Here is a 15501-nt window from a genome sequence, read left to right as displayed (position 1 = left end):
TCTCTTGACCTCGTGATCCACCCGCCTCGGCCTCCCAAAGTGCTGGGATTACAGGCTTGAGCCACCGCGCCCGGCCGTGTTTTCTTACTTTCTTAATACATTGAGTTGTGTTCAGTTTGCCAATATTTTATTTGAAAGTGTTCCGCATCCATATTTGTATATGAAATTTCCTATTTCTTTCTTTCCCCCACAATTTTGATAAGGTTTTGGTATTAATGTAATCTTGGCTTTTAAAAGTGAATTTTGGAGTTTTCCACATTTTCTATAGATTGGAATCACTTCACTAAAGACATGGTTCATTTTATGTGTTCCCTTGGCTGGGCCAAGGTGCCAGATTTGTGGTCAAACATTATTCTGGATATTTCTGTGGGGGCACTTTTGGACAAGGCCAACATTTAAACGGTGAACTTTGAGTAAATCAGATTGTCCTCCACCATGTGGGTAGGTGTCTTAGTTGGTTTTCTGCTATAGATTACCAGAGTGTGAGTCATCTATAAAGGAAAGACGTTTATTTCTCACAGTTTCTGGAGGCTGGGAAGTCCAAGGTTGGGGTGCTGCATCTGGCGAGGGTCTTCTTGCTGTGGCGTCCCAGGGTGGTGCAGGCCTCCACGGTGGTGAGGCTGAGTGTGCCAGCTCATCGCTCTTCCTCTTCTTATAAAGTCAGCAGTCCCAGTCCTGTGACAACACACTCAGCCAGGAAGAGACTCATCTATTCATAAGGACAGGACCAGATCACCTCTGAAAGGCCCCACTGCCACATTGCTGGTTTCTACATGAATTTCAGAGGGAACAAACATTCAAACTATAGCAGTGGCCCCATCCAATCAGTTGAAGGACTGAATAGAACCAAAGACTGACCCCACCTCCCCACCCCCCTCCCCCCACCAGGAAGAGGGAATTCTGCTGGCTTTTCCTGGGTCTCCAACCTGCAAGCCCACCCTGCAGATTTGAGACTTACCAGTCTCCAAAATCATGTGAGCCAATTCCTTAAAATCTCTTTTTTTCCTCTCTTTCTCCATCTTATTGATTCTGTTTCTCTGGAGAACCCCGACTAATACAAACAACAAGAGAAGTCTTTGATTTTTGAAGGTTAACTAGAACAAATCACAGAACTCCAGAGTCTTGCACCTTTTAAAGTGGCAGATGTTTAAGAATCTTTTCGACGGAATCTGTGCTTTCCAGGGTGGTGCTTCCCTGTCAGTGGTCCTGGTCTCCTTCGTTTTGGCCAAAGCCTGGAAGTGTAACAGCTCAGTTGTGTTCGAATTGGTCAAACTGCTGGATAATGAGTGCATGGGATTTCCACTCTTGCCCAAGTTAGGGGTAGGGGTGAATTTCCTGAGTGGGCTTCCTTTGGGGAGAATTGGGGATACTCCAAGAGTGGTAAAAACTCTGAGTGGATTCTCCAAGAGAAGCGTGGCCGTCCTTCAAGGTTTGGCTTTAAAGTCTTGCAAAATGAAATGCAATCCACAGAAGATAATTTGCAAAGGGTAATAAGCCGAAGAAGATATGCTCAGCCTCCTGGTGCTAAGCGAGTCTGAGTTTCCACAGCAGCGAGCACATTCTGTGAAGACGGGCAGGATTTGAACACAACTGCTGTTTCTCAGCTGTTGTGAGGAGGGTAGGGGGCTACAACTCAGACGTGAGGGTAAATCTGAACATTTTTAAAGCCAGTCTGGCAATCTTTGTCAACATTTTAAATGTGCATACCCCATGACCCAACAATTCCTCTTCTAAGAACTTCTCTTATAAAAATGCCGGTACAAGCACACAAACATACACGCCCAAGGTTGTTCACGTGACAGTATTTGAGACAGGAAAACGGGAGATGGGAAACACCCACCGTAAGAGGAACAGTTACAAAAATTGTGGGATCATCTGGATTGCGGAGTGCTATGCAGTTATTAAGAAGAGCAAAATAGCTGTATATGTAGGCAGGGAATAATGACCTTGACATTTTGCTGAAAAAAAGAATCAGCCTTCAAAAAACTACGTATGGCATGAAGCATTTTTGTTAATTGTGTGAGTGTGCTTATGTGCTTAGCAAAATGTCTAGAAAAATAGATGGCAGGCTATTAAAGTGGTCACCCCTGGTAGTGTGAGGGGTTGGGAGGGGGAGGAGGAGAAGGCTTTCTGTTTTATTGTATACATATCTCTGTTACTTGACTGAAGAAATGAGCATATATTACTCAGTCAATAAAACAAAAAGATTTTTTAGTGCTTGCAACAAAAATGCTGATGTAATTTTAAACCAGGAGGAGCAATGTTAGGGCTTCCTCACTCTGGGAATTGAACTAAAGGTGACTTAATCTTAAAAGAAGCTAGAAAAGGCATTAATTCAATTAATTAATGCCTCAGCGGCTTCCATCTCTGCAAAGATGTCTTCATGAGGCGCTCGGGGCACCCATTATTTATCTTACAAATGCAGCTCCAGGGTCCTGGCCGCGTCAGACGGTGTAACACACGTCCCCAGGGAGGGCTGGCGCTGCAGAAGCTCCCGGCCCACCCCCTCCTGCCCACACCAGGCCTCACCCTCCCCATCTCTCCGAGGATGACCCCTGTCCCAGTCCCAAGGACCCCGACTCCTCCGCGATCTGCCCCTCCCCCCATACGTTGCATTCCAGGACCCCCGCAGAGGAATCACTTCAGCCTGGACTGCAAACCGCACTCCTGCACCTCACTACGGGCATCTAGGGGGCGCCCCCAACACCACCTGCCCCGCCGTCTGTCTCCTGGCCTCCTTTCTTTCGAGCTGATGGGGAACTGGGGACCCAGAGTCGGCCTGTTTGAGGCCCAGACAGGTGGCTCCCGCAGTCGTTAGCGGCACAGGGTCTGTCTCCCCAGGCCGACCTGGTAAAATTCCCGCGCCCCCCGCAGGCCGCGCCTCTCCGGCTTGGTCCGGGCCAGCCCCGGGACCCCGGGTTCCCCGCCCGCGCGCGCCGGGAGCTGTCCGCGGTGCTGCCTGCAGGCGCCGCCCGCGCTCGGCCGCTGCGCACGCGTCCTGGGAGGGGCGCGCGGGGCCCGCCGGCGCCGCCACTGCGCAGCCTCCCGCGCAACCCCGGCCCAGCCTGAGCGCGGCGCCGGGAGCCTCCGCGGCCCCGGCCCGCGCCCCCGCCGCGCGCGCCCCTTCGGCCCCGCGGCCTCCCCTCCCGGCGCGGCCTCCCGCGGCCTCCCCGCCGCCGCTCCGGCCCGGGCCGGCCATGGCGCTCAACAATTTCCTTTTCGCGCAGTGCGCCTGCTACTTCCTGGCCTTCCTGTTCAGTTTCGTGGTGGTGGTGCCGCTGTCCGAGAACGGCCACGACTTCCGCGGCCGCTGCCTGCTCTTCACCGAGGGCATGTGGCTGAGCGCCAACCTCACGGTGCAGGAGCGCGAGCGCTTCACGGTGCAGGAGTGGGGCCCGCCGGCCGCCTGCCGCTTCAGCCTGCTCGCCAGCCTCCTGTCGCTGCTGCTGGCCGCCGCGCACGCCTGGCGCACGCTCTTCTTCCTCTGCAAGGGACACGAGGGGTAAGTGGGGGCCTCTCCCGGTGCGGCGCCCCTTCCGTGCCCACGGCGCCCCCAGGCCCGCCTCCCCACGGAGGCGCGCGAGTTCCCTCCGTCTCTGCCGCAGCTCCGAGGCCCGCAAATGTCAACACTTGGCCCTCACCCCCTCCACCCAGACGCCGTTTGTCTCCACACACATCCGGGACCGTGACGACCACCGGTCCTGTGCGCCTCCCCTCCCCAGGTGCGCGTCGCCTCCCGCTTCCAGGCTTCATCCCCCTAGACTGCAGATGTTGCACCGTCATCACCGAGCAGGCCAGGACCTCCCCGGGTGGGCTCAGCCAGGCCACACTCGCCAGGACCGGGGATAGCTCTCCGCCTGCTCTAGGGCCTGCGCTGGGCTCTCCCGGCCCCAGTGACCAGGCGTACTGCGGAACTCCACCCGGCACCATCCCCTCCTCTCCGGGAAAAGGACAGCAGATGGCTGCATGGCGGGGAGCCCCCCAGGCCCACCTCTGGAGCTCAGGCCTGGGCTGGGGAATGCAAGAGGGATGGCTGGGCGAGGGGTGTTCCTTTGTGGGCTCAGCGCCTTCCCTCCTCCTGGCCTCCATTTTCCTCTTAGTCTCTCCTGCTTCCGCAGGATAATGGCGCCCACACAAGTTGGTTCACCTGGGGTGCGGTGGCACCCTCAATCAGTGGCACCCTGGGGGCCCTCCCACTCCCTCTGTAAAGGCCCTTTGCAGGCCCACCCACTTCCTCTCCAGGTGTCCTCCGTGAGCCCACCCACTCCCTCCGTGGGCCCTCCCACTCCCCGGCTGAGGCCCGGGGTGCCCAGGAGCAGCCCGAGATCCTGGCGCGGTTCAGGGAGGGCACTCATGAATCCCAGGCCCCTCCCAAACCTGGCCCCACCCCCGTCCTTTGATTTGGTTTTCACTCCCTGCAGGCTGGTGGGAGGTTAGAAGGGCTCAGAGGGGTGCGGGTGGCACGGGTGGGGAGGCCCTCCTGTCGCCCAGCCCCTGTGAGCCCACGGCTTGGCTGTGGCTGAGAGAGGGGCCAGACAGAGGAAGAAGAGGGGCTCCAGGGAGAAGGGAGGGGGCCAGGGCTGTGCCCCGTGGGGCTGTGAAATCTGGGGGAGGGCTGAGAATCCCAGCGGCTGGGGGTAGGAGCGCCCTGGGGCTGCTGCAGCAGTTCCACCAGCTGGACTCCAACCCACTTGTTCCGCCTCTCTCTGCCTCTGTCCTCACCGGGCGTCTCTCTCTGCTTCTCTGCCCTCTCCTCTTTTTACAGAACACCAGTCACTGGATTCAGGGCCTGCTCTAGGCTCGGGGAGATCTCATCCTGAGAGCCAGAGCTTAATACACCTGCAAAGACGATATTTCCAACTCAAGTCACAATCACGGGTGCCAGGGCGGGACTTGGGCATGTCTTTTGGGGACACCAGTCAGCCCCAACACTGAGGTTCTGGATGGTGGTCAGTAGGAAGCTGGCTGTCAGCCTGGGAGGCCCCAGGAGCTGTGGGACCATGGGCCCAAATTCCAGGGTGTGTGGCTGGAGGCCTGCTCAGGGTGGGCTCAGGCCGGGCACAGGGTGGTGTCCTGCCCATCTGCAGCTGTCCTCCGTCCCTTAGCCCACTCCAGGGCTGGTGTCCCTAGGAGAGGCTTGAGGTGTCATCTGCACCCACAGTGCCAAACCTGAGTGTCTCCCAGTCATGCTGTGTGTGCAGGGCAGGCAGGTGGAAGCCTCCCTGAATGCGACATGGTGTGAAAGAGAGTGGGGTCAGCCTCCCAAGGCTTGAGGTCCCTTTAGCCTGGAAGGCTGAGGATGGAGGGTGCAAGCCACGTGGGGCTACGGGTTGGCTCATTGCTCATGCACGTCTTCCCCGCCTCCTGGGTGTCCCTCAGGGCGCTCGTGGTCCAGCTGGGGCTGACAGAGGGTGGCTCTCTAGATAGGACCCAGCTGTGGTCAGAGTGATGCTGCATTTCATTGGGGGTTCCACCAGAGGCTGGGGGACAGGGAGAGGGGAGAAAGAGCCCCAGAGCAGGGCGTGGTCTGTTTTGCACACACAGGGCAGCAGACCTGGGGCTGCTGGACCCGCGGCTCTGCCTCTCCTGTCTCACGGAAGGTGTCTATCTGTCAGCCCGGGCACACCACCAGCGCCATGTCCTTCCAAAGACAGAAAACGGACTCCCGGGGAGTCTGCAGGCCTTCCAGAACTCTCCCCGGCACTCTTCGAGGTGTTCTATCCTCCTAAGGGGCGGAGCCAGATCCTGCTGTGGGGCCTCTGCTGCAGCCCCACTGACCAGCCCATATGGGATTTAGGAAGCCTTAGATGACTTGGTGTGCTCAGGGCCTGTGGGGGTTAGGCTGAGGGTTGGGGTGAGGGTTAGGGTGAGGGTTGGGGTGAGGGTTGGGGTTGTCGGGGAGGGGGAACTACATTGTCGCGGCTCACCATGGCCTTCATCCCACCAGAGGCCAGGTCTGGGCAGCTCCTGCTCTCAGGGCCTGGGTCCGGTGGTAGAGCACTTCGGGGGTCAGTGCCTTTGCTTTAGCTGAGGGGCCTAGCGGTCCTCCCAGCACTGACCCCTGCCCAGCCTGCTCTTCTCCAGGGGCATCTGGCACTCACATCCATCTTGACCATCGTGAAGTAGGGCTAAGGTCATGTGGTCATGTGGCCACCTGTCCCCCACCTCATGCATCACACAGTCCACTGGCAGATGGTTCGTGCCAGGACATCTGTCGAAAGTGTCAGTGCTCCATTGAGTTCTGCTGGTAGGCCTAGGTTAACATTCTCAGGAGCCATTTCAGGCCATGGGTACTCACCCCAGGGGACCCACAGCCGGGTGAAGCCGAGGCGGGCATGCACCTTCTTCATCTCTGTGTCCTCAGGGCTGAGCACAGGGGATGCTGCATAGGAGTCACCACATAATGTTTGTTGAGCGACTGATAGAAAGATGCCTGGGTCCTGAGGCCTGCTGCCTTGTGGTCACTCACCTGGCCCTGATACCTGCGCAGGCTCAGTTATGGGGCCAACAGGTCCACCCTTCAGACTTGTCATGTCAGAAGGTTTGGGACCTCTGGGAAGACGGGGTCTGCGGGTCCAGTGATAGAGCAGCCAATTCCAGCTCAGCTGTTGCTCCCGCTGCATAGACCAGGCGAGCAAGCGCCGGTCGGCAGAGGGGACTCAGGACAGCCAAGGGGCCGAGACAGGCCTCTGCAGGGAGCTCGTGTGGTGGACAGGACTCTCAGGGCCGTCGACGGCCACTGGACATCCAGCCCACGGAGGACACGGCTGACCCCATCAGACTCTGGCCGTTAGAGGGCAGGGCCTGGTTAGGGCGGCACACCCTCTAATCCTCTAGTGGACTCCACCTCCAGAGGCCACCAGCTGCTCTCCCCAGTGCAAGGGCAGAGCCTGCTTGAGGTCTGTTTGAGGGGTGCACGGCAGGTCCAGAGCTTGCGGAGCAGATGCCATGTCTGAGGTGCCAGCTTCTTCATATGGGGGTGTCTGCCGTGCAAAGTGTGGGCCCTGAGAGCTCGTGCCCAGAAGTGTGAAAATTAGTCTGGGAGGGGGTAGCTTTTTGCAGAGGAGTGTCATCTTCATGCTCCACTCTTGGCTGCTGAATGGATGAGTGAATGAATGAGTCTGTTTCAGGAGGGTTGCCATTTTGGGGCAGAAGGGTTTGCTGAGGCAGCCGTGTCCCGGGCAGGTGTTCTGTGACGGAGCATTGAGCACGTAGGCTGGCAGCAGTTTGTGATTGGCGGGCCAGGGGGTGCTGCGTTAAACCTGTCTGCCCGCCTGCGCCAGTGGCCCAGCCTCACATTGCTGGGCTTTCCAGGACAGCGGTCACCATGGAGATGGCACATCCTGGCAGGGCACCCTGAGTGGCAGTGAAGAGAGATGGGTTAACCCTGTGTGTGCTGGGCTCCTGTCCCTGATGGCTGTTCTGTCCTGGCCTGGCCTGGCCTTGGTGAGGGCGGGGCTGGGTGACCCTGTGACCTCTGGAGAGCTGGATCCAGGGGAGGCTCTGGACACATCCAATTCTTCCACGACCCGGAGAGCCTGGGCAGGTTCCCTGGAAACTGACCAGAGAGGGATGAGAGGAGCAGACAGCCTGTCAGCCCGTGGCCGCTGCAGCCTGGTGGCCCTTCCTCATATCGCGGGGAGCTCCTTGCTCTGCTGAAGACTCTGAAATCATGCCCATTTCATAGGGATGTGGCTGGATGTCTCAAGTCTCCAGATAATTGGATTTTCTGTCTTTTGGAAGCTGTGTCGTGGCATATCTTCAGAGGTGGGAAAGGGCATCACATTGCCTGGGCCCGGACCTCTGTCGCGTCTCAGATGAGCTGGGCAGGTATTTGCAGGCACCGGGGGCTTCTGGGGAGACCCTGCCCTTAGGGAGTCTGGCCACGTAGGGAAGCTTAGGCTGTGCACGTGCCTGTCTAGAATTCGGTGTGGAGGGTGCTGCCCACCCTCCCGAGGGGCATTGGGAGGTGGCACTGGGTCATGAGCCCTAGCCCCGGCCTCACTGTCTGCACTGTGGTCAGCCTGGCCCTCCAGGGAGGCCTCGGGGACCAGCTGTCAGGGAAGCCCAGGAATGCCAGGTGCTGGAGGGTGCCCCTGCTGGACTGGACTGGGTCCCTGGGAGGAACGCAGGAGGGCTGTCCGGCAGGTGTAGGGGTGGATGTGCCCTGTGGGAGCCTGGCAAGGGGCTGTCCCATGCCCCCACTCCAGCACTGTCTGGCAGGCCTGGTTTGGTGCCGAGCAGCTTCCTCGCCTCTGCCCGTGGAGCCGACCATAGCCATGCCTCGCCACCTTGCTGCGGAGGAGCTGCTGGTCCAAGACTGCAGAGGTGGGGTGGTCTTACTGTGCCCCACTCTGTGACTATAGTCCCTGGGCCCCTCATGCATACTCCCAGGCCAGATGGATTTTGGGGTTCAGAACTGCATCCTCAGGGTCCCAGCAGCAGCAAATGGCTCACCAGAGGAAGGGTGAGTGAAGGAGGGCTGGTTTGGGGCTCCTGTGGAGGCAGTGCTGTCCCTGCCCTGGCTAATGGGACCTGGAGGGGAGGGCCATGTGGAAGAGGCCACCTGGATAGCAGCAGTGACTTTCAGTAGAGGGAGCTGGTGGCAAACTCCCACCTTGCTCCCCTGCCCTCCCACCCCATTGCCCAAACCCAGCCAGAAGCCAGAGGGCACGGGGTCATTGCCATGGTCCACACTGTCAGCCTCCAGACAGAGAATGGAGAGGGGGATGCACTCTGCAGGGCAGGCGGGAGACACTGGCACGTGGATGATCTGGGCTTGGGCAGGGCAGAGGGAGCCAGTCCCGGGTGTGCCGGCTCCGAGAGTCATATCACACGGGGCTGGGGAGGTACTGAGAACAGCCCCACGCCCATCCCGGCGAACTTCTGCCGAGGCTCTTTCCCTCTTTAGAGAGCTTTGGATGGGGGTTGTCAACTGCCACATGGTGCCCACCCGCCAGCCATCTTTGGCTGTGAGGCCTGGGCAGAGGCTTGGTCACCCCCCACGAATACGCGTGTGAGTCTGGCTGGTCCTGCCCTCTTTGCTGTGATTGTTGGGATCGTAGCCCGTGGCTTTAAGAGTGTCCCTGTGTCCTCTCCCCTTGTCTGGGACTCCTTGGGGTGGTTCAAGCCCTCCCGTTGCTGGGGGCGGTTCTGTTGTCGGCCCTGCAGTCACCAAAACTGTGGCTGGAGCTGGAGCCAGTGGCTGGGTTCCTTGGAGGCATGAGATGTTGAGGGAGCCGCCTGCGCTGAATTGGGCGCGGTGGCCTGGGGTCATCCTCAGCACATTCGCTGCGGCACCCCCGGGGCCAGGACTTCGTCTTTGGCACCACTCTGCCCTCTGCGCCCAGCACAGGGTGAGTGGGTGCTCAGAAAGTGCCTGCTGGATGAATGAATGAGTGAATGAAGGAATGAATGAATGAACAGACAGCGTGCTGGCCTCCGCTTTGCCTCAGCAGCTGCCGAATTCGGATGGCAGTGGCGTTGATGTTTTCTTGGCTGAGATTCCAGGGAGACCTTGTTTATGAAATGATCCCTGTGAAGCGATTTCCATGGGTCGCCTCCCTGAGATCCAGTGTGCTGACAGCCGCAGGCTACCACGGAGCCTGCTGGCCGGTGAGAGGCGGGAGCAGCCCCTTCTCAGACATGCTGCTTGAGCAGGTGTGCTCCTGTGAGGAAGTCCCTCTCGGGGTCCCACTGGAGGGACAGTCCCTCTCCCTGCCCCCAGGAGCCTTAGGGTGCATTCCAGGCTGAGGCCACCCCAGGCTCATTCCAGGGACTTCGAATCTTGATGGAGCAATTCAGAGAAAGTGGACGTTTGCAGGCCAGGCAGGAGGGTGGGGTGGGGTGGGTGTCCTGACCATGCGCCCTGTATCCTCAGAAGAGGAAAGGTCCTTCTGAAGGCCATGGCCGAGTGCACCCTGGCAGAGGCCTCCGGCCCCTGGGGCAGGGTAGCCCCACCCTAAGCCAGCTCCTTCCTCATGGCCCTGCCTCCTGCGCTCCCTGCGCTCCCGCCCTGGTCAGATGGGCCCATCAAGCAAGTCCTCCTGGGGTCCAGGCCATGCGCGGATGGCCTGCGGGTGAATGGAGGCACTCAGCACTGCAGACCGGGCTCGAGAACTACCTGCACTTATGGCTCACACTCTGGAGGCTGGGTGTCTGGGATCCAGGCACCTCGGGTTCCGTGCCTGCTGAGGGCCCGTTCCTCTTGCTGTGTGTTTGTGTGCTGGGAGGAGTGAGGGAGTTCCGTGGGGTCTCTCCTACGAGGGCACTCATTTCATTCATGAGGCTTCACTGTCAGGACCTCCTCTCCTCCCAGAGGCCCCACTTTCCAACCCCTCAGCGGACGCCAGCACACAGATCTGGGGACAAGCACCCGGAGCCCAGCTGCAGGCTACTGGGGTGGGCGGCGTTGGAAGGGTGTTGTGCATTCCCACCGTGGGTGCAGCCTCTTCTGTGAAATGGTGGGGACCAGGGTTTCAGGTCCCGGGTCTGTGGGATGGTGTGACCCGCAGTCCAGGGTGGGCACTTGGAGCTGCCCGAGGGACTGCAGGACGAGGGAGCAACCCCTCGAGGCCCCACAGGGCCCCACCCAGGAATCCTGAGGGTCTGGCGGGCACTGCTGGTGGGGGTCACCGGGAGGTGCCGTCCAATGACCCTGCCCCTCCTGTCTCCGGCTGCAGCTCCTTCTTCTCCGCCTTCCTGAACCTCCTGGTCAGCGCCTTCGTGGTCTTCCTGGTCTTCATTGCCAGCACCATCGTGAGTGTGGGCTTCACCATGTGGTGTGATGCCATCACCGAGAAGGGCACCGTGCCCCACAGGTGCGCCTGCCCCACCTGCCCGGCCTCCACCCGCCTCCTGGAAGGTCCCTTGGCACCCTGCCCGGCTCTGGGCGGCCTTCCCTCATGAAGCCCATCCTGCGTCTGCCGTCCCTGGTCCCACGATGCCCGTGCCTGTGCACAGCGGGGATGCCCCTTCCCTGAGACCTGGCCCCCAGCGTCAGACACCATCCCGCTCTAGGAGCTAGCAGCTTCACACCTCACCCACAAGCGGTGATCCTGGGGGCTGGATGTGGCTGGGGGTGGCTCCAGGGGGTCAGAGATTCCTGCTGTCCCATCCTTGCCACCAGGGCTCGAATGACAGATGGCTTGCAGTGGGGCCCCAGGTCCTGGGAGGCTCGATGCAGCCGAACAGCCGGAGACCTGGGGCGTCTTTCCTGCGCTGGCTGCATGGGAGAGCAGTCGGGTCCGGGCTCTGGTCCCCATGGTGTGGGGTTGGAAGGTGGAGGGGACGGGGATGGTGAAGAACAGGAGCAGAAGCAGCTTCTCATAGGGCGAGGGCCAGCTCCCAGGCAGGTTGGGGATGGAGACCTTTGAGCCATGGTGGTCCCTCTGGGCTCTTAGCAGGGGCATCTCTGGCTTGTGGGGGCCCCAGAGTGGAGCACGGTGACTCTCTGCCCCCTATGGTAGGATGCCCAGCCCTGAGGGGCACCATCCTGTACCCCAGGCCAAGACCCTGGAAGACAGGAACGATCAGGCCACCCCTTCCAGAGGCTCCACGTTCTTCCTTTAAGCAACTCAGACCTGAAACCCCAGAGTCTGCAGCAGATGGTGGCAGAGCTGAGGGGCTCCCTGCCTGCCTGTTGCGAGCCTCATGCGGGTCCCTGGGGCACAGACCGGAGGAAGGCGTGAGCAGTGTGTGTGTGGCCCTGCAGGGCCTCCCGCGCTGAGCTGTGCCCCATCCTGCTGTCCCAGCTCCAACTGCCAGCCTGGCCACCTGCTTCCCAAGAGCGTGGGTAACCCCTGGTACACACTCAAAGTTCCCTTGCCCTCACGGACGCCATTTCTAGCGCTTCGTTCCCTCCAGGGCGTGTGGGGCCGCTGGGCCCCTCTCCCTCTGGTGCCCTGCCCCTCAGTCTGCCCTGGCTTCACGTTTCATGTTGTGGGCAGGACACCTACTGGGAGCCGAGCCTGGCTCACTCCCGGGACCTCTGACCCCACGGCCTCTGCAGATGCCCCCGTGATGGGGCAGAGCCTCTGGGCACCGTTGGTGGGGACGCCACCTCCATCTCTGTCTGGCTGAGGCAGCCCTGCATCTCCTGCCTCTGAGACCCTGTGACCCTCAGAGGGTGGGGCGTGGGGGTCAGAGGGTCCAGGAGAGCAGAGGCCTAGCTGGCATCTTCCAGCCGTCCAGGGCCAGGATGGGGAGGGGCCTGCAGGCTTCCTTCCCTGAAGGCTGTCCTGCTCCATGGGGGAGGCCTCGAGGTCGACCCCCCGTGGTGTCCCCAGAGACCCCAGCCGCCCCCCAGCCATGGCGGGGCAAAGCTTGTGGCTCTCCGGCCAGCAGCTCGGCCATGCCCCACACCGGCTGGCCTGGCGGTCCCCTTCCACCCTGTGTCCTGCTGTTTCAGCTGTGAAGAGCTCCAGGACCTCGACTTGGAGCTGGGCGTGGACAACTCTGCCTTCTATGATCAGTTTGCCATTGCCCAGGTAGGGGCTCCGGGTGGGAAGGGAGGCTTGCAACGCCGGGAGGGGCATTTACTGCTGCACATTCGCTGAGCTCCCCATATCCAGAGGAGGAGGAGGCCCCTGTGCAGATGAGGTAGTTAGTGGGGGCCAGGCAGTGGGCCGCCATGTCTGCTAGGGTCCCTCAGAGTGGGGGCCACCACGGCCCCCCACCAAGGCTCCTAGGGGACAGGGGACACAACTTATACAAGGACAGCGTGGCAAATCTTCCAAGTTCACAGGCGGGATCCCCCGCCCCCTTCCTTGGACACTGTATCGGCTTCCCTCTGGCTAGGGGACGTCCCTAGGCCTCCAGCAGTGATCTGGACAGGCCCACCCAGTGCCAGCACCAAAGCCCAAAGGCCCAGCTCTTCCCCACCTCCTGCAGGAAGCCTTCCTGACTGCGCCCACTGCCTGGGCCGGTGGCCAACTACAGTGAGGGCTGGGGTACCCTGGAATTGGGTTTGCGCCTTGAAATCTGCGTGTGTGCCCCAGGTGGAGATGATGCTAATGAGGGGCGCCGGGTAGGGGTGGCTGAGAGCAGACGCCAGGCTCCTGCCAGCTTCAGATCCAATTCCGGACCCCTCTGAAGGCCCTGCTTGGCCGTGGCTGGCCTGAGGACGCGTACCCTGGCCGGCAGCCCTGCAGGGATGCTGGATGTGGGTGGGCCTGAGTGCTCTTTGCCAAGAAGAGCTGGCTCTGTGAAAGACACCTTCATGCACATTTAGTGGCCTAATTTGTGCCAATTAGATTAAGGTGTGAGTGCAGTCTGATGACAAACACGCTCAGATGAGAATCAGCTTAATGTGGCCTGGTTCTGATTAAATTGTTTCTCCTTCAGCTGTTTGGAAGCAGCGGCTAAAGGTCAATTTATTCAGGTGGCTGGAGGCGCCTCTGCTGGTGACTGGCCCTCCTTAGAGCCGACAGGCCCGAGCTGCTGGAGGAGAAAGTGCTCTCCGCTGCCTGCTGCCCCTCCCAGGGCCTCTGCCGGGCCTGGAGTGAGGGTGGGTCTGAGTGCCCAGGGCTTCTGCACCAGAGCAGGTTCCGGGAGGTCCACCGGTGCTGGGAAACGATGCTGGCTACAGGAAGGAACCCAGAAGCTTGGGCTTGTCCAGCCCTGCCCTGTGTCCCCAGCTTCCTCCGTCCTCTGAGTCCCATCCTTTCCCTGCAGAGCCGAGCCTGGGGGCTGGTGGGGGGGAGGTGCACTGACATCGGACCTTCCCCCACCAGCCCCTGACCCTGACCCTACTCTCTGTGCAGTTTGGCCTCTGGGCCTCGTGGCTGGCCTGGCTGGCCGTCACCACGCTGGCCTTCCTGAAGGTGTACCACAACTCCCGCCAGGAGGACCTGCTGGACAGCCTGATCCACGAGAAGGAGCTGCTGCTGGCCCGGCCGTCCCCACGCACCTCCTTCCAGGAGGAGAAGAGCGCTGTCATTTAGACACAGTGCGGGCGGGCAGTGGGGGGAGCGGCCCCGGACCTCCCTGCTACACTCAGGGGCAAAAGGCTTGCCTGGGGAAGCAGCTGGGGGTCTCTGCCTGGGTCCCGGCCTTATGCAGCCCTGTGTGTGTCCCCTCGAACTGTGTGTAGTGAGGTGAGCGCCCAGTGCCCACGCGTGAGCCCGGCGGTGGACTGGGTGGGTGCCGGCTCCCTGGTGAGGATGGCGCAGAGACACTGGGGCACATCCAGGCCTCGTGCAGGGCCCTGTGCCTGCCCCGGAGGACCTGACCGGCTGGCCTGGGTGGGGGGCGTCCAGCTGGTCTCCAGCCCCGGCCCGATGCTATCTCCATGCCAGCTGGCCCAGGGGTGGCCAGAAGTCACTCACCCCTGAATGAATTCTGCATGAACTCTGCCATCCAGGCAGAGGCTGCGTGTGGGGAGGGGCTCACGGCACCTTCCAGCCTCACCCCGAGTTGGCCCCTCCCTGGCTGAGTCCCCCTCCTGGGTGGGTGCCGCAGGCCTGGGAGACCCCATGGCCTGCCGCGGGGAGGCTTCTGAGGCCCTGTGAGTTGGCCTTACTGTGTGTGGGTCCTCTGTGCTAGGCTGGGGGACGGGGAGGCGGGAACCTGGGCTCCACGAAGTGGGGGGCATCATCTGGTTGGGGGTTTGGGGGGCACACGTACTACACAGGATTGTACCCGGAGCCATGGCAGGGGGCTGTGTGGGTGAGTGTGCATGGGAGGGCGGGATTCTGTGAGTGCCTTTGTGCATGGGGGGGTGTGATGGTGTGAATATGTGAGTGATGAGAATGTGACAGTGTGCATGTGAGGTGTGAGTGTGTGACTGCATGTGAGTGTGTGACTGCATGTGAGGGTGTGACTGCATGGGAGGTGTGAGTGCATGTGAGGGTGTGACTGCATGTGAGGTGAGTGTGTGACTGAGTGCATGGCAGGTGTGAGTGTGAAGTGTGAGTGCATGTGAGGTGTGACTGCATGTGAGGTGAGTGTGTGACTGAGTGTGCATGGCAGGTGTGAGTGTGAGTGCATGTGAGGTGTGACTGCATGTGTGGATGTGACTGCAGGTGTGACTGAGTGTGCATGTGAGGGTGTGAATGTGTATGGATGTGAGGATGTGACTGTGCATGTGATGTGTGAGTGTGTATGTGAGGGTGTGACTGCAGGTGTGACAGGGTGTGCATGTGAGGGTGTGACTGAGTGGATGTGAGGGCATAATTGTGAGTCTGCATGGGAGCGTGTGACTGCATGGATGTGAGTGTGCGTGAGTCCATGTGAGGGTGTGACTGCGTGTGAGGGCTTGATTGTGTGCGTGGGAGTGTGTAGGATGTGAGTGTGTGAGGGTGCAAGTGTGTACCTATGACATGTGCACGTATGTGAGTGTGTGGGGAGGAGCATGCAGGTGTGTGTGTGCCGGACAGGGGTGTCTGCACACTGTGTGTGAGGAGGAGCGTGCAGGTGTGTGTGTGCCGGGCAGGGGTGTCTGCACACAGTGTGTGAGGGGGAGCGTGCAGGTGTGTGTGCTGGGCAGGGGTGTCTGCACAC

General features: G+C 60.4%; 2 protein-coding genes across 3 annotated transcripts in view; one reads left to right on the top strand and one right to left on the bottom strand.

The window, feature by feature from the left end:
• The first annotated feature begins 3128 nt into the window (after nt 1–3128).
• TMEM179 (transmembrane protein 179) lies at nt 3129–14942 on the top strand. Of its 2 annotated transcripts, none has more exons than XM_017505392.2 (4): nt 3129–3502; nt 10683–10820; nt 12410–12488; nt 13072–13720. In XM_017505392.2, the coding sequence occupies exons 1-4, from the start codon at nt 3198–3200 to the stop codon at nt 13174–13176; spliced, it is 627 nt and encodes a 208-aa protein (XP_017360881.1). In that variant the 5' UTR covers nt 3129–3197; the 3' UTR covers nt 13177–13720. The 2 variants fall into 2 exon arrangements, with proteins under 2 accessions (XP_017360881.1, XP_017360880.1); XM_017505391.2 differs by lacking the exon at nt 13072–13720 and adding an exon at nt 13764–14942 and having other exon boundaries at nt 3133–3502.
• Nucleotides 13350–15501, bottom strand: part of CUNH14orf180 (chromosome unknown C14orf180 homolog) — a 16375-nt gene continuing 14223 nt past the window's right edge. The window contains exon 5 of the mRNA XM_037730247.1: nt 13350–13582. Within this exon, the coding sequence (XP_037586175.1) occupies nt 13374–13582 (209 nt within the window). The 3' untranslated portion in view covers nt 13350–13373. The remainder of the gene's footprint in view (nt 13583–15501) is intronic.

Source organism: Cebus imitator, unplaced genomic scaffold (assembly GCF_001604975.1).
Source record: "Cebus imitator isolate Cc_AM_T3 unplaced genomic scaffold, Cebus_imitator-1.0 Scaffold338, whole genome shotgun sequence".
Taxonomy (NCBI): Eukaryota; Metazoa; Chordata; class Mammalia; order Primates; family Cebidae; genus Cebus; species Cebus imitator.
The sequence above is the reverse complement of the archived record's forward strand: the minus strand, read 5'-3'. Positions and strand labels throughout refer to the sequence as shown.

Excerpts from the sequence above, each read along its gene's own strand:
- TMEM179 (XM_017505391.2), top strand. The coding sequence starts at position 3,198 with ATGGCGCTCAACAATTTCCTTTTCGCGCAGTGCGCCTGCTACTTCCTG. Across the intron at positions 3,503-10,682 it reads CTCTGCAAGGGACACGAGGG|CTCCTTCTTCTCCGCCTTCC; the intron begins GTAAGTGGGGGC and ends CTCCGGCTGCAG. Across the intron at positions 10,821-12,409 it reads AAGGGCACCGTGCCCCACAG|CTGTGAAGAGCTCCAGGACC; the intron begins GTGCGCCTGCCC and ends CTGCTGTTTCAG.